Raw genomic sequence first — 24,747 nt, 5'->3', positions numbered from 1 at the left:
TCTATTTATGTTTTTATCTGTCTTTACATAATCAATTATTACACACACACACACACACACACAAACATATATGTATATAAATATATAATTGCCCTCTGTCTCACTGCACCCTCACTAGTAATTGATTTAATTGTACCTTCCAACTTCCAACTTCAATTCAAAAGCCTTGTTTGTAAAAAAAAAAAATAATGGCTGTTATAATTAGTTAAATTTTGATCGCGATAGTTTAATTCTGTGAATAAAATTATACATCTTGAGATTAAAACATCCCCATCATAAGTCTACACCAAATCAATTCTTTTGTGCCACTCCAGTCGTCTAGATCAAAGAGTCCTCAAGTGTAGTGGATCCAATTCTACCTTTCAATTTTGATTCAAAGCCATGAGATTGTCAAAATTGCCAGTTGTTATCATTGATTATTTTCTTATCATCATAACTTGAACTTGATGCTATGCTGTGATTACTACTTGCTTGATGACAGTAAGCAAGAGAAGAATCGTTGCTTTCAAATAAAGCAAGAATTGAGATATTAATAATAATAATAATAATAATAATAATAATAATAATAATAATAATAATAATAATATAATAATAATAATAATAATGTAGATACTTTATTCATCCAAAAAGGAAGTGTTTGTACAGACGTTTAAAATGCCGACATGATACATACATAAAAATAATATACGTAAATAAATGTGGTAAAGTAAAACTTGGTAATAGGTATATATAGTGTAACAATATTGTAAGCTGTAAGAATAATTACATAGTATAAATTCCAAGAGACGTACAGATTATATAATTTTAAAGATATAAATATCTAGTAAAGTGTATATTGATGTGAACACATGAGAGAAAAAGAATAGTAAAAAGCTATGAATTAGATACAGTATAATAATATTGTAAATTGACTGAGAAAAATTACATAGAATGACACATATAGATTAAATAGGTAAATTGTAAAGTTGTAGTAAATTGATGTTTAAAAATTGTCTGGAGTATGGGTATGGAGTAATGTTATAGAAAATGATTCAAAGTTAAAACAGACGTAGACCAAAATTTATAAATTATTTTCCTTATTAAAAATTATGCAACTGTAAGGTAAAAAAAAAATGCAAGAAATCTAGTCCTGCTTAAGCAACAGGGGAAAGGGAAAAGACCGAGGTGATTTCCGAAGACAGTAAAAGCTGGTAAAACAGAAATGCGACGGGTTTTGTTATTTACTTCTATAGCTTTGAAAATACTTTTGTTTAAGATTGAATTAGTGATTATACATATGGACGATGGTTTATTACCGTAGTTGTGTATACATCACTGCACTTATTTTCTATTTTATATATTGCGCATGAAAATGATAAATAACAAATGTTTGGCCTAATATTGGCTTTATAGTGACATGATGCTCATCTTAGGACCAGTAAGTTTTGGGTTTGAATCGTGGGTCGTAAAAAGTTGAGTCTTGGGATTAAGGCAGTTTACTCACCAGGTGTATAATAAGTCCCGTGCCTGTAAGAGCGTATTCTCGGTCAATATAATAGAGTTGTAAATTATTCATAATAATTTTTAAAGTTAAAATAATTGTCATCAAAGTCATTTTTTATCACGAAAGTCGTAATTTTTGTCCGATTTTTACCAAACAAAGTGAAATGTCAACGATTTAAACCCGCGAATGAAAAAGGATCAAATCGCAATTACTACAACCTATTTTATTTTTGTAGCAAAATGATAAATATCAAAGCACAATTATTCCTAACCGTTTCCATCTTCTAACGTGAAAGGCAGGCTCTCCATCTTCGATCTGAATTGTTGTGACGAGAGAACGGGAAAGAAAATTTGATCACATGATCGTTCGTCCAACTCGACGAGTACAATCGTTAACTTGGTAATATCCCATTGTAAGAGCCTGTACAAGCCTTTATATTATGTAGTCTTACGTCTTACAAGAGCATTTATATAGTGCTATATCCATTAAGCGTGCTCAAAGCGTTTTACAAGGGTAGCGACGCTTATGGGGCAGCGTGGCTCAGCGATGCGGTCTTTGCTTCGTACCCGAAAGGTACGAGTCCGATCACCCGCCGCTGCTCTCTGTGGCCTTGACCAAGACAACTCGCCCTGGCTCAATTTGCGGCGCTGCACTGCGGCTGACGCCTGGGCTATTCCTGTCTTTCCTTGGAATATATCCTAGAGGCAAATTTCCCATATGGGATGAATAAAATGTATTTTATTTATTTATTTTTATTTATTTATTTAACGTACAGGACGAGACATGATGCCAATTTTTCCGACAAAGTCAATGCTGTTAAGGGCCAGACACTCATTTACACCTGAGTACGGTGAGAGAATGTGATTAATGATCCTTTTTTGAACCCCCTAGTCCGAAGGCGAGTGATATATCACAAGACCACACAGATGCACGTCTTAAGTGTTGCTGTTGGCTCGGGAGTCTTTGTAAAGAACTTAGAATTATAGCACATTTAGTGGATAGCTCACCTTCTAGAACTTATAATTATAGCACATTTAGTGGATAGCTCACCTTCTAGAACTGCGGTTCAATAGGTGTGTCCTTCAGAGCCGTGAGGCCCATGGTCTCGGAGTTTTTCCTCGTTTCTATAGTGTGACTTATACCCTTAATAGCGGATCGACAACTATCCTTTTTCGAACACATAGTAAGGAAAGATAAAAATGAATACCTGGCAAGTTGTGGAAAAATACCTGGTAAACGCGCCCGTGGGAGACAAAGAAAAACACTCATAGACCAACTGAAGGGCTTCACCAACCTAACAATCCAAGAGCTGTTTGAAAAAGCAAGAGACAGGGAGGAATGGAGAGAGATAATTCATGCAGTATCCGAAGCCTGGACCAGGCATGGAACCTAGAAGAAGATAGTGTGAAACGGACAATAGCAATTGCTTGTTACACTTGAGTCTAATCGCAAAGTACTTTTCGCCGACGTCCTTGCAAAAGGAAAGCTCCCACAAGTGTGGAAGCACGCGAAGATAGTTGCCATTCTGAAGCCCGGGGAACCGGCGAAGGAGGCCGACAGTTACAGACCCATATCTCTACTGAGCTGTCTTTACAAATTGTTGGAGCGTGTTCTATTGAACCGATGGGGGCCGGTCCTAGACGCTGCCCTGCCACCCGAGCAGGCGGGCGTCAGGGAAGGGAGGTGCACCACGGAGCAGGTCATTGCCCTTACAGAGCATATTGAGCATGGGTTTGAGAGAAAACAGCAAACAGGTGATGTCTTTATAGACCTATCAGCGGCGTACGATACGGTCTGGTGTGAAGGGTTGATGCTCAAACTTGCAAAAATCATAAGGTGCAAAAAGACCTTGAAGTTGTTCTCTTCGATATTAGGGGAAAGACAATTCCACGTCGCGCTGGGAGACACCACGAGCAAAGTAAGGAAATTGACGAATGGGGTCCCTCAGGATTCGGTACTTGCGCCAATGTTGTTGAACGTTTACATTAGCGATATGTCAAACACTTCCTCCCTGAGGCTGGGATACGCGGACGACTGGAAACTCGTTACTCAGAGTAAAGTGTGGACCCGTCTCGAGAGCGTACTCAGCGAGGACGTCACTAGACTCAAATCCTACTTCGATAAGTGGTACCTGAAGATGAACACTTCAAAAACCGTGGCCACTGCATTCCACTTATGCAGTGCTGGGCACACCCGCAAACTGAATGTCCTAGTCGGGGACCAGCCACTCCCATATGAGCCGCATCCAAAATATTTAGGGGTGACGTTGGATCGAAGCCTTACCTATCGGGTGCATCTCGAAGGGATTGCCCGGAAGATAGAGAAACAGAATAGTCTTCTGAGGAAGCTGGCGGGATCGCTTCTGAGAATTTCCGCCCTGGCACTATGCTACTCCACCGCGGAGTATTGCGCTCCTGTGTGGGGTAGAAGCAGAAACGTTGAGAAGGTGGATGTAAAACTTCGCAAGTCATGCACATAGTGTCAGGAACGCTGGCAACAACTCCTAGAGAATGGGGCCCGATAATGGCAGCGATCCAACCCCCCGATGTCCGTAGGGAGACGATTACGGGAAACTGGCTGTGTAAGATCAAAGAGAGAGGGAATGGGGATACCCCTCTGAAGCGCATAATGGACGGCGCCCCCGTTTCGAGCCGAAATAAGTCCCGGCAACCCTTGTACGCAGAATCCCTGAATACGAACAGAGCTGCGCATACGAGATGGAAGTCGGTTTGGACGAATTCAATCCCTCGTGGGGGCGGGGACGTACACTCCCCTGAGCTTGGTGAGAAGTTGCCAGGCTTTGATACCAGTAAGAGGAGACACTGGGTAGTTGCGAATCGGCTTCGGTCGAGGAGCTGCCTAACGGCAAGTGCGCTTCATCAGTGGGGACTTTCCACCTGTCCAACATCTACCCGCTGTGGGCAAGAACCTGAGACGGCAGAGCATCTAGTCGAACGGTGTGTTGTGACGATGCTACCGGGCGGGTTCGCGACGGTGCACGAGTGCGGACCGGACTTTGCTGATTGGATCGATCGTCATAACATAGTAGTGTGATAACCATAAGAGGCTGCTGCCATATCTAAAACTAGAGGTGGCTAAATGAGCCAATAAAATGGAGAGAGAGATAAAGGGAGTAAATGTGACTCATAAATAAGGGAACAACACAAAACAAACGACGTTTCGACCTTTGGCCTTTTTCAAGGAAACATGAAATAACACACACACACACAGACACACACACACACACACATATATTTAAATATATATATATATATATATATATATATATATATATATATCGAGGGGGGGGGGGAGAAAGAAAGAAAGAAGAGAGAGAGAGAGAGGAGAGAGAGAGGAGACACACACACAGAGAGAGAGAGAGAGAGAGAGAGAGAGAGAGAGAGAGAAAGTAGGAGAACGGGAGAAGAAGAGGGCAATAATAATAATAATAATAATAATAATAATAATAATAATATAATAATAATAATAATAATAATAATAATATAATAATATAATATAATAAAATAAATAAATAAATAAATAAATAAATAATAAGATATATATATATATATATATATATATATATATATATATAAGGTGAGAGAGATAGAAGGGGGGGGGGAGGGGGGGTTGGAGAGAGAAGGATAGAGTGAGTAAGAGTATGTTAAGAAAAGGAAAGATAAGATGGGGGAGATAGATAGGGAGAGAATGTTTAAGTGTAAAGACTAATGTTAATACCCTTTGGCGTCAAAGTGCCTCGTCGACAATAAGTTTCCTCTTAGTGAGAATTCGACTATACAGTGTCTCATTACGAAAACGACATGTCTGATTGCTGGTGTCCAGGAGAGGTGAAATGGCCAGAAACAGGTACATGTTTCTGCTGAGATGTATCTCTCGGGTGCTCTCTAAAACGGTCAGACAAGCGTCTGCCTGTTTAACTGATGTAGAACATATCACATTTTCTACATTTAATGGCATATATAACATTCCTGGAGGTGCAAGTAAATGAACCCTGAATGGTCCATTCACGTAAGGGGAAATGACAACTTGCAGCTCTGTTAATGTAAGAGCAAGTTAAGCACTTCCTACAGCAAGGAGACCTACCAAAGGCAGAGGAGGTTAAGGGGATTGTCTTAAGCGGGTATGTACAAGTTGATCTCTAATATTGCGATCACGGCGATAGACAATAAGAGGAGGGTGAAGGAAAGCGTGTTTAGCAACTGGGCCCATGCTTAAGAAATATTAAATTGTGCTTTGATGCTATGAGCGAGTTGTTGGTTATGGGGATGGTAGGTAAGGATGAGTTTGGGACGGTCGGTGGATTTGTCTTTGTCATTTCTTCTTGTGGGATTAAGGACTCGGGATATGGAGATGGTGTTGACTATGTTGAGTGCTTTATAAAGGATATCTTCAGGGTAGTTCCGGGCTCTGAAAAAGTCAATGAGTTCTTTCTTTAAATATGGGGTCATGGGTGCACAGGCGTCTGAGTCGGATGAGTTGAGAAGTGAAAAAGGGGATAGAGTTTTTTCATGGTATGGGGTGAGAAGATGAATGACGCAGGTAACTGTGGCTGCCTGTGTCTTTGTAGTGGACAGAAGTGTTGAGACAGAAGGGGGTTGCATGTAGGTGAATATCTAAAATAGTAGGGGGAATTAGGCTAAAACCGTGCAAATTCGGGTTGAAAGGATGAAAATTGGCATACAGTTTGCTAAGACCCATAGAAAAAACATCTGATATAGAACCACTCTGGCAATCAATCATAACGTATCGGTTTAAGGCCTTAGATTTTACCTATTACAGCTATATTAAACAATAGAAATAACTGCGTAAAATATATATTTTCTTCATATTCATTGTATTAGGGAAAATTAGGCTAAAACCATGCACATTGGGGTTGAAATCCTGAAAATTGGCATATAGGGTCCTATGACCCGTATAAATAACACCTGATATAGAACCACTCTGGCAATTTCTCAGAACAGTGCGTTTTTAGCACTTTTATTTTTTCCTATATAGCATTACTTATCCGAGGAAATAACCACGACAATACAATGTGCGTTCTAAAACTTTAAATACACCGGTAACCATTTACGGTAGCTAACTGATGATTATTTCGTGTTGTAACTAGTAGATAAAAGCGGGAGAGGGGGGGAGGGAGTGAGCGGGAGAGGGGGGGAGGGAGTGAGCGGGAGAGAGAGAGAGAGAGAGAGAGAGAGAGAGAGAGAGAGAGAGAGAGAGAGAGAGAATTTTTCTCATTACTGTACTAACCTAACTAGTAGATAAAATAGGGAGAGGAGGGAGAGGGGGAGAGAGAGTGAGCGGGAGAGACGGAGAGAGAGAGGAAGAGAGAGAGACAGAGAGAATTTTACTTATTACTGTACTGGCCTAACACCCCCCCCCCCCCCCCCCCCCACCCCCACCCCATACACACACACCCTTCATCTACACAAGTCCGTGCAAGGCAAAACGGGACCTTAAACACTTGCATCAGGTGCCAATACATTCTCTCTTACATGAACATTTGACAATTCTGGAAATAAGCTACACAGTGGTTCATGTCGATCGTCGCATTTGTTGCAGGGTTCTTTTCTATAAAAGATGTAATGTTAGCAAAAGCTCGACTTCTTTCAAGAACTGTGACATCATCATTATCATCAGCAGTGACATCTTTTAAAGCTTGTTTTTTTTAAAGTATAGTGCATGACAAATTTTATGGTATAGGGCGGTAGTATGCCTCCTGAGCGACTAAATCTCCTCCGGCAATAAATGACAACATATCAGAATCTTTTATAGATAACGCTATTTCACGAATATTTTCTTCCATATCTGTTGTCATTACAGAATTGAGTACTCCGGATGCTATGTTTTTACAAAAAAAAGCACTTTTGTTTATTATAGCCAATCTCTAATTTTGAACGTTGTCTCATTATTCTCGTGGGTTGCGAAATATATTCATTCGGTGACTCCTCCAAGTCAAATGACGAAGTTTGGAATTCTTGTAGGGCAATTCTTTTAGATTTCTTTAATTCTAATCGCCTAGTTTTGTTGGCATTAAATTTTACACGACAATACTTATGCCACTTAGCATCATTTTGTTTTAAGCTTTCAATAATCTCATTTCTTTCTCATGAATTAAAAACATAGATACATCCAACTTGTTTTCATCACAAACCAAAGAATTGAATTGTGTTAAATCTTCAAAAAGAGTTTCATAGCCTTGCCCTTTGTCATACCTCCTCGACTTAGAGGGACATTATAAACGGTAAATAACGTAAAGTAAATGCTTGCCACAATACAGCATCATAGTGGTTAATGATGATGATAATGATGATAATTAGAGCAATGAAAGTGGTATGCTTACTCTTTACTGTCATCAAGTTTGACCGAAATAGGTTTTAACTCACGTAAAATGATTATAGCAGTATTTTTGGAAAGAAAAGAAAACAGGAGGAGGGGAGAAAGAGCACTGTCCTTTGTCAACACCGGTTTATTGAGTTGTGTTCTGCTAGTCTGTTTTGTCTACCCCTCTGCTCATCTTCCTGTCTGCCCGTCCGTTTTAGAGCAATTGATTATACTTATTAAATCAGATGCAGAAAAAATCTCATATTATAGAATATATTGCTCGCTAGAAACAAGTGAAATTGAATAGTATTTACGATTAAATAATTTGTATGGTTCGTGAATCGAAAGTAAAGGGAAAGGAAAACATCCGCTTCGACGCTAAAAATAGTCACCAATGGGAATCCAAAGGATGACGTAAAACAACCTTTGGTCGGCTTGCCTCGAATGTTTACACAATAAAAATGAAAGAAATTATTGTCGTCCATTTCAAAATTTTCTAATCTTAAAAACCTTGTATCTCAACTAATACTGATCTCTCAGAGTTGTTCTATATCATAAATTATAGGGTTTTTCATATTTTACAACATATGTAATTTTCATGCTTTCAACCCTGTTTGCACAATTCAAGGGTTTTTTGGACCTAATTCCCCCTACTAAAAAGGGTGTAATCGGTATGTGAGACAGTGTATTCTTGTGTTGGAAGTCTATATGTTAATGACGCGTGCAGTTTAAAGCCGCCAGGACGACTGGATGCTGATCACCCAAGACGGAAGACACGGAATGCCTCTTTGTGGATTGGTACTTGGAATGTCCGGACTCTATAACAGGCTGGTAAACTCGACAAAGCCATACAGGAAATGGATGACATGAGACATGATATCGAGGGAATGTCAGAGACAATATGGACAAAAAGTGGGAAGACCAATAAAGACAGGCATGTGATGATATACTCATGAGGTGAGAAACATAAGTATAGTGTTGGGGCAAGGCTTAATTGGAAAGTAGCTAGGCCCTTTAGGGATATTGGCCAATGAGCTACAGGGTCATAATGGGTAAATTGGCAGCACAACCTTTCAACATCATAATAATTCAAATCTTTGTTCCAACAATGATGATGAAGAAGTAGAAGAATTTTACCAAGATATACAAAATGCTATAAATCAAACAAAACCGTCAGATACTGTGATAGCCATGGGAGACTTCAATGCCATCATTGGGATAGACATCACCTCATCATATGTTTGCAGACATGGTATTGGAACCACAAACAAAAGAGGAGAACTGCTGTCTCATTTCTGCGAGAGAAACCGATTCGCAATTGTAAATAGAATGTTTAATTAAGCTGTAGGTTATACGTGGAAAAGCCCGAGAGGCAGATACAGAAATCAAATCGACGACATTCTGATAAAATCAAGATTTTAAAATAACATCACTAACTACAAAACCCGCCCGGGTGCAGACATATGATCTGATCATAACCCTGTGGTAATGAAGATGAGACTTATTCTCAAGATACCAATCAAACCAAAAAGGAAAACAAGATATAACAATGATATACTGAGGGGCCGGGAAGTTTGCATCTTAAACTCAGTAGAAGTGAGCAATATGTGTGAGAAGCTATTGAAGATGAAGGCATCAAGGAAAATTAATTTTGAAATTGAGAAGATTGATAACAGTAACAGCTGAGAGACTCTCAAGACTTTCATAACAGAGGCAAATAAAAATGTATGACCAAAGCAAGAAAATGAAGCAAATCAACCATGGACGAAGAATGTGACACTGGATTTAATGAAGGAAATAAAATCAAAATAAAGATAATAATGATAATAATGATAATAATAATAATAATAATAATAATAATAATAATAATAATAATAATAATAATAATAATAATAATAATAATAATAATCGTGCCGCTATGTGGTCTTGTGGTATGACACTCGCTTTCGGATCGGAAGTTCAGGGTTCGAGGCTCGCTCGGCGAATAGTTGAGTCACTGAAAGACTCTTTGCTCACATTCTTTCACCGTACTCAGGTGTAAAATGAGTACTTGACCGTTTACAGCGTTGTCTCTGTCGGGAAAAAATTGTATTATCGCATCACAGGCGTCATGTCTCGTTCTTTATGTCACGTGTTGTTGTTGGTCAGCACGTTTAGTGGATATTGCTCTATATAAAAGCTCAATTTAAAAAATAATTAATAAGTTAAATCTGGTTTTCGGACTTGGAAGGTAAAAGAGGGCAGACGAGTGATCGATAGAAGAGGTAAATTCTTCCCATTTTGCCATTTCTTGGGATTGCCATTCTAGCTGTGAATGAATGAATGAATGAATGAATGAATGAATGAATGAATAAATAAATTATTTATTGTCGATAAAAATACATATTATACATATATCTTTTATATATAACAACAACTAGACGTCTAGTAACAATGACAACAAAATATAAAAATAACAATTTGGAGAGAGAAAAAAACCCCAAAAAAACAATAATCTATATCGTCTTAATAAAATCTGATTTAAAATCAGTAAGCCCTTTAACATAAGATTTTTTAAAAAATAAATAAATAAAATACTTTGCACATAAATTAAAATACTATATATAATTATAATGCATAAAACACTGTTTCATTAAATCGTATGAACATCAAATATATGTAGTGGAACCAAAAACAGATTTGAACCAGTCTGAGAAGCTGCCGTCTTTGTCATAAGAGACTCTCAAACCTATTCAAATCTGTGTCCGTTCTCATGTGCTCTAGCAGATTATTCCAACAAATTGCAGCAGCATAAAAAAGGACTGTGTCTACCAAAATGGGTTGTTTTGATGTTTGGGACATTAACAGTATTGATGTGGCTAAAATCATATATTCTTACTTTGAACGTTACTAAATTTTCTAGACCTTTTTGGGGATAATTTATGAAGAATTTTGAACGTTTCTGTTGCCACAATTTATATTCGCTTGGTTTCAAGGGGAATAAGTTTATCCTTTGTAAATAAGTCTTCGTAAGTGCTGGGATAGATATAGATGAATCTGAGAGCACGTTCTTATTATTTTTTTTCCATTTTGTTAGTATTTGCTCTTGAGAAGAAGTGCCAAATAATTGGACAAATGTTAAAATTTGATAAGATAAATGTATGGAAAATTGTTAGTTTATTTAGTTTGGAGAGGCGTCTCCCTGTCCTTTTTAACACGTTTAGTTGTTGAGAGGCCTTCCTGCATATTTCCTTGAAGTGAAAGTCAAATTTTAGTTGGTAGTCAATATCAATTCCAAGTAACTTTACCGTGTCTTCACATTGTATTGTTACTGAATCAATATTAAAAAATGGAGACTTATTCTGTGTTCTTTTGCCTACAGAAACTTGTCTGGATTGGCCTTTATGCAATTTATATGGAACCATTTAGTAGGATCTGGCTCTCCTGCTCAAGAACATCAACTAGAGTTTTAAAATCTTTATGGCAATAGGATAGTGTGTTATCTTCAACATAATTATACAGCACTGAATCTTTTATAAATAATAATATGTCATATATAAATATATTAAAAAGCAATTGACCTAGAACTGATCCCTGTGGCATCCCCTTTGAAATTTCTTCCCACTAACTCTGACCTTCTCCAATTTTAACTTGAAGTTTTCTATTGATATTGTAGATTTTTGTGAAACCACATATGCCGAAAGTTTACTAATTAATATGTCATGCGGCAAATAATCAAATGCTTTAGATAAGTCCATCAGTATTGTCGCTACATTATTGTCTAAGGCCTTTTTCCACTCCTCAATTAGTTTCAAAAGTATTGTCTGACACCCATATTTTTTCCTAAATGAACATAAATATCCGTGAAAGATTATTTCAAAATGATCTGATAATTGTTGAAAGAGGACGTTTAAAAAAATTAGAAATGAGTGGTAGAATACTAACGGGTCTATAATTTTTTTTTATATTGAGGGGATCAGTTTTTTAAAAGTGGAATAACTTGTGCTAATCTAAGCTTGTCTGGGAAAACATTAGTTCTGATTGATTCATTTATCATATTACATAAATATTTGGACACTACAAGGCACTGGGTTTTAGAAGTTGTTACTGAAATTTTATCTTCACATGTTGTTGTTTTTGTGTCATCTAGACCAGTGACTATTTTTATGGTTGTTTCTTGGCCAGTTTCTTTGAATTCAAATAACGGTAAGTTTGGTTAGTTCGGAAGAATCTGTTGAATGTTGAGCACACTCCCTGCGTATCATTTACAATTTTATCACCCATTGTAACAGTAATGTTTTGGGCGCCGGATCTTGGATGTTTTGAGAGGAAAGGTTTTATTGTAGACCAGAAATTTGTGTGTGTGTGTGTGTTTTTTTTTTTTTTGCTCTCCAACACATCTATCAGGAATCTATTAATTTACAAATAGAATTCTTTTATAGTTTTGCCATAGTATAAAATATTTTTAAAATTTTGCCAGCTGATTTGACTTTTCTCATTTAAATATCTATTGTAAGCTATTCTTTTTCTCTATATATAGCACTTTTGAGCTCTCTTTTCATGTGAGGCACACTTTTAAATTTTTGATATGTTTCTTTTTGTCGGCGCATGCGTGTTTGCAACTAATATTATGTCATTCAACAGATTCTCGTAGAGGTCATTGACCTCAGAATTTTGTTCATATTTGATATTGTTCATAGATGTTAAAATTTCGGAATCGTTTTGATAAGTTTCTAACTCAATTTTTTAAAATCACAACACGTCTTTTCTGTTATTGCTGGTACTTTCTTTCTTAAACATATTATTGAAATTGGGTTATGAAAATTGCTCACTCCCGTGCTAAAATTTACAACACTGTCAAATATTTTTGTTTGATTTGTTGATGGGTTGTTTACATTGTTTGAAACATTTGCTTGTATTCACTAAATCTTTCATGTAAAAAATTTCACACATTTCTTCCAGTTCTTTAGGCTTGTTGTCACAGTTCATATCGAAGTTAAGATCACCAATCACAAAAATACTGTCATGTAGTTCAGTTCTTTTATCGGTCAATTTTCTTTCATGGTCTATAAAAAAAATAGTGACATTGTGACGGGTCTATAAAAAGCAAGAATTAGCTATTTTGTGTCCTCCATTGTCACTTCCTATGTGATATTTTCTATAAAATGCAAGAATTAGCTATTTTGTGTCCTCCATTGTCACTTCCTATGTGATATTTTCTATAAAAAGCAAGAATTAGCTATTTTGTGTCCTCCATTGTCACTTCCTATGTGATATTTTCTAACACATTCCCGGTCGCGTGATTCCAATGTGTACTCGTCAACTGTAAAGAGGGCGTCTCTAAATGTTTTATCTATTTCTATTTCTGACATGATTAGAAAGTCTGTTAAGAAGTACTACCCTTGAATTTTTTATAGAGATTTGTAAAATGTAAAATTTTCATTATATTCCATTTAGATCAAAATTGGAGACAACAAACTTAAACAGAATGGTTTTCATTATCTTGTTGCTGATCCAAATGACAACATGCCAAAACAATTCTATCTTTGAGATCTACCATGTAGACTTAACAAACATATCATTAAACTGGCCCGACATTTACTCATACTACTGTGGTTTCTCGTGCATCGACGGGGAACTAGTTATTCCGGACTCTGATTTTGTGTGTAGGAATCAAGAATGCGTGAAATGTGAATGTGGTAATGATTGTGTCATAAGGGGAACGTGTTGTCCATCATTTTACATCTCTGAGAACACCGAATCTCCCGTAGACATGTTCAAACAAATACATGTCAGTGATATATTCAGTAGAATGACTTGTGAATTAACACCTACTGGGAGAAACATTTTGTCAGTGTCTAAATGCCCAAAGTCCTGGGAAGATTATGGCATACGTCAAGAATGTGAACATCCCAGCTATGAATCTCTGGACTCTGTAACATTTTTAAAGGATGTAACAACGGGACTCGTTTTCAGGAATATATATTGTGTCATTTGCAATGGCATAAACAAAAACCAGCAAGAATCGACTTTTTCTGATAATCGTGAAGATAGCAATGGTTCCTTGAGTGAACTCACGAATGTCCAACCATTGCCATTTCTAGTCGAATGCAAACTCTATGACGATATTTTTCACGTTACAGATAGGTTACAATTATATAGTGTTGCCATGGAAGTTGCAGATTGTTATTTGAATTTCAGGCCAAACACAAATCTCATCTCCTGCCCTGAGAAAAGTGAAAACCCTCCATTTGATTGTGGCCCAGAAGGAGCAAAAATACTTGAAGATCTTTGCCAAAACTTGCCACCGATTCCTGTCTTTAAATTTGGTGATTCAAAGAATATGTTTTGCTACTTGGCTGACGGCGGCATCTTGAGTAGCTCGATTACGATCGATGGTTGTAGTACGCTCGTTGACCCAGGCTTCGGAATGCTTTTCGGCCTCCATGGATCAAAACATCAAAAGGCTGAAAGGCAACTCTGCCGAGAAGATGAGTTACAGTTCAACGCAGTAAGTTTTCCATTTTTCACTCCTGGGCCCATTATTATGTAAGCGGACTAGATTTAGTTATTTACTAGTCCATTAAATGCTTTGCTAGTCTTAAGCCTAAACGAAGTAAGTGACTAAAAAAACTAATTTTATGAACGTGTTCTATCTCTGACCAGCTGGGCTCATGCCTAGAAGTGGGCGTTGTAAGGACGGTGACTAATTCGGCTATTTTGTGCTGGTAGCATCAAGCTCTGTAGTATGCCTTAGCTGGTAAGATACCAGCCTTCATACTTTCAACGAAAAAGATTTCTAAAGAGGAAGTTCGCAACACATCCGCAATAGATATTTCGTTCCGTTTCATGTTTGAACTTACTTTTGCCATGATGAATCAAATCATGTGATATTGACTATCTACTGATCAGAATATAATGATAGCTATGGTCTACTGTCAATTCTATATTTAGGCCAATGAAACAAATTGAAGCAACAACAAAAAACAACAAAAGAAAACAAACAAGCAAACAAAACAAAAAAAAGAAAGAAACAAAACAGAAAGTGTGTTCTGATGAATCACATTGTTTCAGTCAGTTACAATGCCAGCTAAATAACTTTTGTCTCCATTATACTTTCTAATCGTTTTTTTGTTTGGCTATTTTTTGTAGCGAACCGTTCGACTTCGAGTGTCCGTTCACTCGCAACTCGCGGGCCCAAGTAAGTAACTGAGATTTATTTTTTGTTAGTTTTTACTCACATAAATATGTACTTTTGACGATCTGCACTTATTTTACAGTTTTTTAAAGCCAATGTCAATAACAACAGGACACTTTTTGCATCTGTCATTCGTAACCGACGTATTTTCCTTCCCAATCGAAGCTCTCAATAAAAAAATAGCTGCTATCTTGTCGATGCTATGATGCTTTCTGTAGGCAAAACAAAATGAAAGGCTACTTGCCTTTCTTACCGGAGTACTTCCCTACAGAGTTTAAATGTCATGGAACGCCATTCTTTACGCTCAAGAGCCATTATCGAGCAGTCCATTATCTTTTTGCCAGTTGTTGACTCCACATTTCGTATCCAGGAAATTAAGGCATTTGGTGATAAATAATTGAAAACCGTTGAATTCAGTGGAAGGGTCAAGAACATTCTCAAAACTTTTATTTTTCAAAAACATATTTTGGATGGCAACTTATGACTTTTATTATGTAATCAGTACCATTACTATCAACGATGTTCGATTCGAAGCATTCAGAGGCTTCGGCTAAGAGCGTAGACTAATCTCCTTGTATTATTATTATTATTATCATTATTACTATTATTATTATTATTATTATTATTATTATTATTATTATTATTATCATTATTATCGCAAACGCCAAAAGAATTAATTTATGACGAGTAAACTCGTCAATAATCTCGAAAATGATGAAAGTATATATTTCTTAACAATAGAATATGTATTTGGTTTTCGGTAAAATCTATTCCGCAGCATGTATGCAAAATTGGTTAGATACACTCACTAATAGTAAATCGAATGACAATGCCCAATTTTAGTGATTTCATTGTCCATATTGTTTTAACTGCCCTACCCTCTCCCCAGCTGTATTTCACACGGCATTCTTGATGCCAAGATAAATTTTGTTATACATATATCGGGTGCGGAAAAAAAAAACGTAGAAGCCTGCAATCGCCAGACTAAAATTTTACCACAATCAGACGCAATTTCTCAAATATATGTATCTATACATTTTTCAACCAAAATTGAAAAATTTTGATTCCACTATCTAGGCCCTAGTGTACTAATAAACACAATACAAAAATGCCATATCGAAGATTTTGACGTAATTCTGACATTTTGATACGGTCTTTCGATCCCTCATTTTGCTTTTTGACTGGTCCTTAGCATTTTTTTCAATACTAGTAAAAACCCCGCAATTTCGCGGGGAAAGAACTATTTTCATTCGATACTGTACTCACCATCATTTAATGAGGGCAGATTGGTAAACAACGTTGTCTGTGTAATTTGGTATATCTTCGGTTGATTTTTCTGTGTGGCCCAACATGAAGTGTAAGCCACTATAGCCTCTGACCCGTGACACAGCAACATACAGTTGTCCGTGTGTGAATACCGGTTGTGGTAAGAAAATCCCCACCTTGCTTAATGTCTGCCCCTGAGACTTGTTAATTGTCATTGCATATGACAATTTTACCGGAAACTGTCTTCTATTTAGAATAAATGGTAAGCCTCAATCCGTTGTTGTCGTCAGATTGATTCTAGGGACAAACACTATGTCGCCAGCTCTACTACCGGTAATTATCTTGGCTTCTAATACTTTTGAACCTAATTTAATTATTAACAAACGGGTGCCATTTCGGAGGCCTGATTTAGGATTTATATTTCTAAGCAGCATGACTGACGTGTTGGCTTTCAAATGTAATGCATGTGGAGGAAGTCCGGGAGGTGTAAGTTCGTTCAAGAATTCAATCGGGTATAAGTTGATATCAGAGTCACTTTGAATGGAATCAGCACTGCGATAAATTTGTTCAGTTGATGAGGTCAACCTGGACAGAACGGCTGCATTTATTTTGTCAACATTTTCATGGGTTGTAGTCAAATAGCTCTCTCTGATAGATAACGTTCATCCGCAAACGTTCAGATTCAAATCATTGTATACAGCATTTATCAAGCATTCTGGGTCATTTTCAGGAAGGCATAGCGCTGTAGGTAATTTAACAGAATACTTTCCTATTTCGCTGAAAACCGGCTCTGTACCATTTCCGATGCGGAGAAGCCAATTTGCAAAACAGTTATTGTCATCAGTAACCCTCATGTTCTTGTTCATGTGAAAAATGGTGACAAAATTCCAATTAATTGACTTGTTAAGTGTGACACGTAATATATCGGCTTCACTTCCTTTGTTAACAACAGGTAGAATTTGCCGAAAATCCCATCCAAGTACAACCACTTTGCCCCCAAAAGGTTTTGAACTGCCTGTTATGTCACAAAATGTCCTGCTCACACATTCAAACACACGCCTGTCCATCCCAAATTATGAGAGAACTACTCTTCAGTAACTTAGCTGTATCTGATTGGCGACTGATGCTACAGGTGCTGTTATCCGTTATTGGAATTGAACGTTGAATGTGCTGTTCTACCACCGTGCTGACAAAAGATCAAAGGTGAAAATACAAATTTAAAGAATACTGGGGATGAAGAAGCTTTCGGAATGTCTCCCCTTTACTTAACTTATGGAAAAACAAACACCCTAGCACCTTTAATAACACTTATGACTAACCTCTCGAGCTAACCCTAATAGAAAAAAACAACTCTCGGACTGCTTTGCACTACCTTTCAATACTTAACAAATCACAATGGCGGCCGAAAATCAAAACAATGGTCAAATAAGGAAATGTTAAACTTTCACAAATCTATCAAGGTTTGTTCTAGAGTTTTTAAAATACTTCTATATAATGACAAACTGAATAAATAAATGCCTGACAAAATATCAACGGTGAAAATACAAATTTAAAGAATACTGGGGATGTAGCAGCTTTCGGAATGTCTCCCCTTTACTTAACTTATGGAAAAACAAACACCCTAGTACCTTTAATAACACTTATGACTAACCTCTCGAGCTAACCCTAATAGTAAAAAAAGAATCAAAATGGCGACTGAAATACCTTCATGTGATCAAGTGAATAATATCACTATGAATGCCACGATTTGCTGAAAAATGCCAACACACACACACACATACATGTATACACCACACACAACACACACACAAACACACACACACACACACAAACACACACGCAATCAGAACATAATACTACATAACAAAACTGATCACCGCTAAATAAACAACACAACGGAAGTAATAATAATACTTGATGTCATAAATAGATGACGCAAATTGACAACTTTTTACAGTCTCAAAATTAGTTGATTTTGGGAGCCAAGTGTCGTCGGTACATATTTTATGATATTATCTGTTTGACTCAACGAACTTTCAAACTGACTTTAAATTATAAAAGGAAATCAAGTTATCTGTTTATCTATCTGTAAAAAATACATTTCTAATTTTCAAATCTTTCAGTAGAGTTGTGCGCCGTATCAATTTTTTTATTGACTCAAATAAGCACAATGTTCTCCACAATGCTATATTTTTTAAAGAAAGGATTCAATTAATTTTTCTGTCTTGAATAGTGGGTCGATCCCATGCATTTTGAACTGACTCCACTTTTAACTTTTATTCGTGTGTAAAATGTTATAACACACTTATAAACCACCAATAACCAAGTCCTGTAGTCCATAGGATTCAAGTCAGGGTACATTGGAGGCTATTCATCTTTGGAAATAAACTTGGAAAGAATAAACTTAACGTTTTGTTTTGTTGCTTTTACATTTTTAAATATGTTTGGTTTCTACTTCATACTGAAATAGCGTCATAATTTGTTCCCGATTTCTTTTCTAGCATTCTATATATTGATAATATATTTTTCTGTCTAACATACAGGACGGTTGTCTGCCTGCATCATGTCCAATAGGTAAGGTGACCAAGAACAAATACCTGTCATGTGAAACGGCATTTGACGAAATCCGAGGATTGCTTTACCACTTTTACATTATACTGAGTCCAGAACCCCAAGTTAGAAAAACTTCACTTGTATCATTTGCTAATTCTGTTGACGAGATCGTATCAGAGTTTTTCCAAATGTCTGCTTTTACTTACAACATCCGTGAACAAACGTGTCTTTTACATGGAAACTCTTTTAAAAAGGAGAAGGAAATTGAATTAAAGGGATACATTCGGGCACCGCTTACGATATCAAGGGATGATTTTGAGAGTAAAATCACCAATTTTTTCATGGCCACCTCTTGGAACATACCAATAACAGACGACAGCGGTGACAAATACAACATAACACTGAGTATGATATGTCTTGGAAAAGACCTGTGTGATATCTACCGTTTAAGCTCAAAACCAAAAGATTGTACCCATTTTGAAAAGGGGTCGAGATCTGGTTACATTAAATATCCAGACGATGATAAAATCCTTGACGTGTTACCAACATTAAATTGCCCATATATTACAATCGAACCCCCAAGATCACCGGCTATGGTAAACGGGACATTGCAATTAATCCTTGAAATTCTCGATTTTGAGGTTGACCTAGTCTGGAATTCAAGCAGTATGTCCTTCAAGGATGGTAAGATCCAAATGTGTTCAAGGTTTTATAGAAATTTGATTCAAGAATTCACGAAAATGAAATTGCCTGCAAATGAAATCATTTTACTGATAAATTATTATTTAGACTTTTTTTGTATTCTCCTGTCGAGTGGATTTCTCTCCGCGTCCATTTTGACATATTTACTGTTCCCGTCATTACGAACGGTGCCTGGACTTAATACACTGTGTTTGTGTTTCTGTCTTCTCACGGCACAAGTGTCATTGCTCATTACAATGGCTTTTGGCACCCAAGGTTTTCTGAACGAAACATATTGTGTTGTACATGGAGTGATTCTACACTATAGCTGGGTTGCATCTTTTACTTGGATGAACGCTTGCTGCATACATATGTACCGTGTTTTTACAGGAAAAATCACAAGTTCAAAAATTAAACATTTCATTTGGAATTGCTTTTATTCTTTTGGATTTCCCGCACTTGTGGTAGCCAGCATGATCATCATAACTACAGTGGTAACGAAAGGCAAATCCATGGCCTACGACAGACGCGTGTGTTTTCTGGACACAAACACATCCGTATTCTTTCTAATAATGGGATTGTTATTTCCTCTTTTGTTTACAACGGCATCTAATGCCATTCTACTCCTGGCGACTATAAAGGAAATTAGAGAAGTTCATCGTTTGAGGAGAGATGACAGAAATAAACATTTCATTGTAACGTACGTAAAGCTATCCGCTGTCACGGGCCTGTCTTGTCTTGTCACAGCAGCTGCCATTCAGTTCAACAATCCGATTGTCTCCCTCATCGCCAGTCCCTTGGCAGGTTTACAAGGAATCTATATATTCTTCTCATTTACCGCCAATACCCGTGTATTCAAGCTATACAGTGACTTGGTTGCTCATATCAAAACTAGTTTCCGCACAAAACTAATACATGCTATTGGTGGGATGTCGACATCAAAAAGGAATATCCGAGAGTCATGATAAGATCTCAATTGTAATTCAAAGCTGAATATTTGATTGTTGTGACCTTAGATATACAAAATAAACAAACTTTTGAATATTATAGTATTAAAGTAACACTCAATTTTTTAGGTGAAGAAGATGCGGTTGATAATGATGATGATGATGATGATGATGATGATGATGATGATGATGATGATGATGATGATGATGATGATGATGATGACGACGACGACGATGAAGAAGAAGAAGACGAGAAGAAGAAGAAGAAGAAGAAGAAGAAGAAGAAGAAGAAGAAGAAGAAGAAGAAGAAGAAGAAGAAGAAGAAGAAGAACAACAACAACAACAACAACAACAACAAGAAACTGTTGCGGATGAAATCGGTTTCTAATAATCTAAATTTCCTTTTCTACGATATTTTCAAGCCGGGCTGTTGGTGTAACAAGAGGAAGTGATGTTGACCCCTGTTAGTTACCAGATGGGTGATAAAACATTGGTTCAATGACATTATCTTTTGAAAACATATAATATACATTGCCCCACTTGGGTTAGATGTGACAGGACGCCTATTTTCAATCTGCAATGAGATAAAATAGATCTCAAAAGAATCCCAATCGCCTATAAATTTACTATCCAAGGACCTTCCTCATCATTTTGGCCAACTATTTCTGAACAAAGTTATTGAAATTTGGCACAGTTTAGGTTTTATCAATGACGATGTCTCAGAATCGTTGAGCTACGATCGTGCTTTTTAAAAATACATTTTAGACAAGTGACTTGTCTGAAGTTTCGTCATTGATATTATCATCTTCACCAAAAGCATATTCTCTGGATCCCTTAACATCAAAATTACTGATTCAATGTCTCTACAATGTGGCTCTTTACAACACTTATATCATTAATCCTTCTGTAGAAAAAGGTACTGTCCCTAATTGTTTCAAGTCATTCATAGTAACTCCAATATTGAAAAAAAAACACAGCAAACTTTAGATCATGGAATTTTTTTTTCATTACCGACCTGTGTCAAACATGTCGCTCATTTAAAATATAGAATAAATAGCAGTACTGCAAATAAATGAATATTTACAACACAATAATCTTGAAGAGACATTTCAATCAACATACAATACAAACCATGGAATTAAACGTGTTTTATTTTTTTTAAATGACAAACGGCATTCTTATGTTTTATGAAATTGGAAATAAAGCTACTCTTATTGTATTTGATTTATCTGCTGCCTTTAATACAAATAGAATTTTGGTTCCAAATGCACAGGTCTTGACTGGTTGATTATATATATATATATATATATATATATATATATATATATATATAATATATATATATATATAAATATATATATATATATATATATATATATATATATATATATATATATATATATATATATATATATTACTGATATGACCTAATATGTGTTATTAAACAGAAATATCTCCGAAAAAAAAATTCCCCCTGACCTCATCCTTCGGGGTTCTGTACTTGGTCCCATTTATATATACCATGCATTTGAGTTTGAGTCTCACCATAAGAAATCATTACATCTATTATCGCGTTGATACTGATGACCCTACACGTTTACAGAAATAAAGATTGGTAAATTAACCATTCAACTAATGTTTGTAAACAAAAGGATTGCATTGCACATTGCATACTTCACTGACCAATGCCGGGCAGTCGATTTGATTCGGCGGAGCTGTATTTGACAAGAAACAATAATACATTGTTTCATTCATTGAACAGAAGATCAAATCTTTACAGCAAAAAGCAACTAGGTACAAAACATTTCGTGAAGATGGGAGGGTTGTAGTTGCACAATATTAAGAAACGGCCAAGAGTAAAATGGAATACACTGCTAGTCCCGGCGGTTAGCGATCTTGTCATTTTCTGTGAGAATTCAATAACCACAAAAACTAGTGGGGCTACCTGAGAAATGTCTTGCGCCAGGTAAACAACTATGTTCTTGGATGGACAGCAACGATCCATACCTAGTGTATGAAAGACCTTCAGTTCCCAAGTCAAAAAGGAGTACACTTCCGACAGCGCCCTCGTGTCCAGCGACGCGGACGTTAACCACTGCAGTCCTTTGAGACTTCCTGCATAGCCAAGCACCGGGTGGTGCTTGTCACAGCTTAGGTGACATTTTTTTGAGGACACATTCTCTCCCACTCTGTAGATGGAACTTCAAGGTAGGCAAACTGGTAGAATTTTATTTCCTGTATCGAGCATATCTGCCCTGCTTTATCTCCCAAGTCCTGGAACAAAAATAATTTTAATAGGCTTTTGGATTGAAGTACATCCCATTTAACGGGATAAACGGACATTCTACACCCCTTGCTTGACAGAGGGAGTCAGTCAGAAGATATGTATCAACAGATCCAGTGCCAGGACCAAGCCCACAAACTACTTCAGTCTTCGGCAGACAAAAAGAAGCAGAGGTAGATGGAGACCATGGAAAGTCTCTATTTGACAGACTCCAGCCAGCACGCTTGGCCACTGATGAAGAAATTTGATCCCGGTTGAAATTGTGATGACTGCACCGGAGTGTGAAGCAGAAACATTTGCGAGGAATATACAAGAGCATAGCAAACGGTTCCTGAATCATGATTTCGAGTGTGGTGTCCGCAAAAACCTAATGTCAGATTTGGGACTCATACGTCTAGGTAAAGAGTCGGCTGGAGTGCTCCGTTCAGTCCAAGAGAGATTGTTGCAGCTATTAGCCACGTCAAAAACGGCAAAAGAGAAGTGGTAGACGGCATATTATATTAACAAATTAACTGCCTTACTAATTGTGTATTTAAACATTTGGCGAGAAAACTCTTCCTACAACTATTGATCCCATTTAAATGAACCTCATCTTGGCAAAAACTCTCAAACCTGGGTCTTCACGAACTAATGTGACAAAATATGTAAACCACATCAGTGAGCGGCAGTGTTACTATTTTAATCTTAATCACATAAGAACACAAATATCTCTTTCATGCAAATCCTTTAACATTGAGTCAAATCTGCTTAAGTAGAATAATAATAATAATAATAATGATACTACTACTACTACTACTACTACTACTACTACTACTACTACTACTACTACTACTACTACTACTACTACTACTACTACTACTACTACTACTACTACTACTACTACTACAACTACTACTACTACTACTCTTTTACTTAGTACATTAACTTTCAGTTTAATAATCTGGTGTGGAGGGTGTGGCGTGAAAGAGAAATCAAAATGAACTATAATAATTAAAGAATCGGGTAGCAATAATAATAGTAATAATAATAGTGCGGGAGGAGTGGATTTATTTATCCTGTTGTGTTTTAAGCTGGAATTTATTAGAGTGTCTGCACATTGTCATGAGTTTTGATCTTTTTAAAGGTGTTGTTGTGTCTGTTGTTGTGTAGGAGTATTTCCAGTTTCTCTGTCAAGCACAGGTTACATTTTATCGCACCTCATCTGTAGGGGCTGCTTTGCTTGACTATCTCCCAAGTTGTAGTCGGTGTTTAGTTTGTGTTTATCTGTTCCCAATAGAGAATGACTAATTTAGTGCCCATTGTTTTGTTTTCATGTTATATAGAGGCTTTGTGGTTGCTGTATCTTGTTTTGAATGCGGGTTCTGTGCTTATGATGTATTGTGCTGTCGTATTGTCATAGTCCAGTTGATTTAGGGTTTAACCCGGAATAAATTGGTAACAAGATAACTTTTATTCTGATGAAACTAGACTTTGTCCTGAGCCTCCCATGAAAAGTTCACCAAAATCCGTCCATGGGGGGGGGGGGGGGGGGGGGGGGGGGGGGGGGAGTTTACAGCCGTTTGTAATTAAGCATCTGTATGAGAATATTTTCCTCTCTGTCTCTATTAAAGGAAAATAATCAATAAAAATATTATTTTTCTTTAACAAAGACAGAGAGGGGGGTAAAGTGACATTGAGTAACCACTGAATTCTTTTCTCATTTAAACGGCACTCTATCCAAACCAACTGATCTCAAAACGGCGTCCTTTAAGGATCTGTGTCAGGCCCATACATCTTCACAATGTACATTGATCCTTTGAGCGATGTGTTGGTGACTCATGGCGTTGACCATCATATATATGCCGGCGACACGCAACTTTATGGTCCAATGCCTTTGAACGATTGTGAATCTGTTAAAATTACTCTATCATACTTAGTGCAAAAAAACCAAGTTCAAGGACGACCAGACTGAGCTCATAGTCTTCAGGAAAAAAGGCAAAACTGTCATAATGGAGGACAGTATGATAAATAACAT

General features: G+C 36.9%; 1 protein-coding gene across 7 annotated transcripts; it reads left to right on the top strand.

Annotated features, from left to right (window-relative positions):
- The first annotated feature begins 236 nt into the window (after positions 1–236).
- On the top strand, positions 237–20,771 carry LOC144957055 (uncharacterized). Of its 7 annotated transcripts, XM_078888006.1 has the most exons (4): positions 765–823; positions 8,454–8,782; positions 13,262–14,315; positions 18,812–20,771. In XM_078888006.1, exons 2-4 carry the CDS (start codon positions 8,778–8,780, stop codon positions 20,465–20,467), a joined length of 2,715 nt encoding a protein of 904 aa, XP_078744132.1. In that variant the 5' UTR covers positions 765–823; positions 8,454–8,777; the 3' UTR covers positions 20,468–20,771. The 7 variants fall into 7 exon arrangements, with proteins under 7 accessions (XP_078744133.1, XP_078744138.1, XP_078744136.1 ...); XM_078888007.1 differs by lacking the exons at positions 765–823; positions 8,454–8,782 and adding an exon at positions 237–480; XM_078888012.1 differs by lacking the exons at positions 765–823; positions 8,454–8,782 and adding an exon at positions 294–402.
- The last annotated feature ends 3,976 nt before the right edge of the window (positions 20,772–24,747 follow it).

The sequence above is a fragment of the Berghia stephanieae genome, chromosome 11, assembly GCF_034508935.2.
Source record: "Berghia stephanieae isolate SIO BIC M18660-M18661 chromosome 11, UCSD_Bste_1.3, whole genome shotgun sequence".
Taxonomy (NCBI): Eukaryota; Metazoa; Mollusca; class Gastropoda; order Nudibranchia; family Aeolidiidae; genus Berghia; species Berghia stephanieae.
Note: the sequence above shows the minus strand (reverse complement) of the source record. Positions and strands in the feature narration are given on the sequence as shown.

What these genes read in the sequence shown, in the direction of transcription:
- LOC144957055 (XM_078888006.1), top strand. An exon ending in ATGAGTTACAGTTCAACGCA is followed by an intron (nt 14,316 to 18,811) that starts GTAAGTTTTCCA and finishes TCTAACATACAG; the next exon opens with GACGGTTGTCTGCCTGCATC.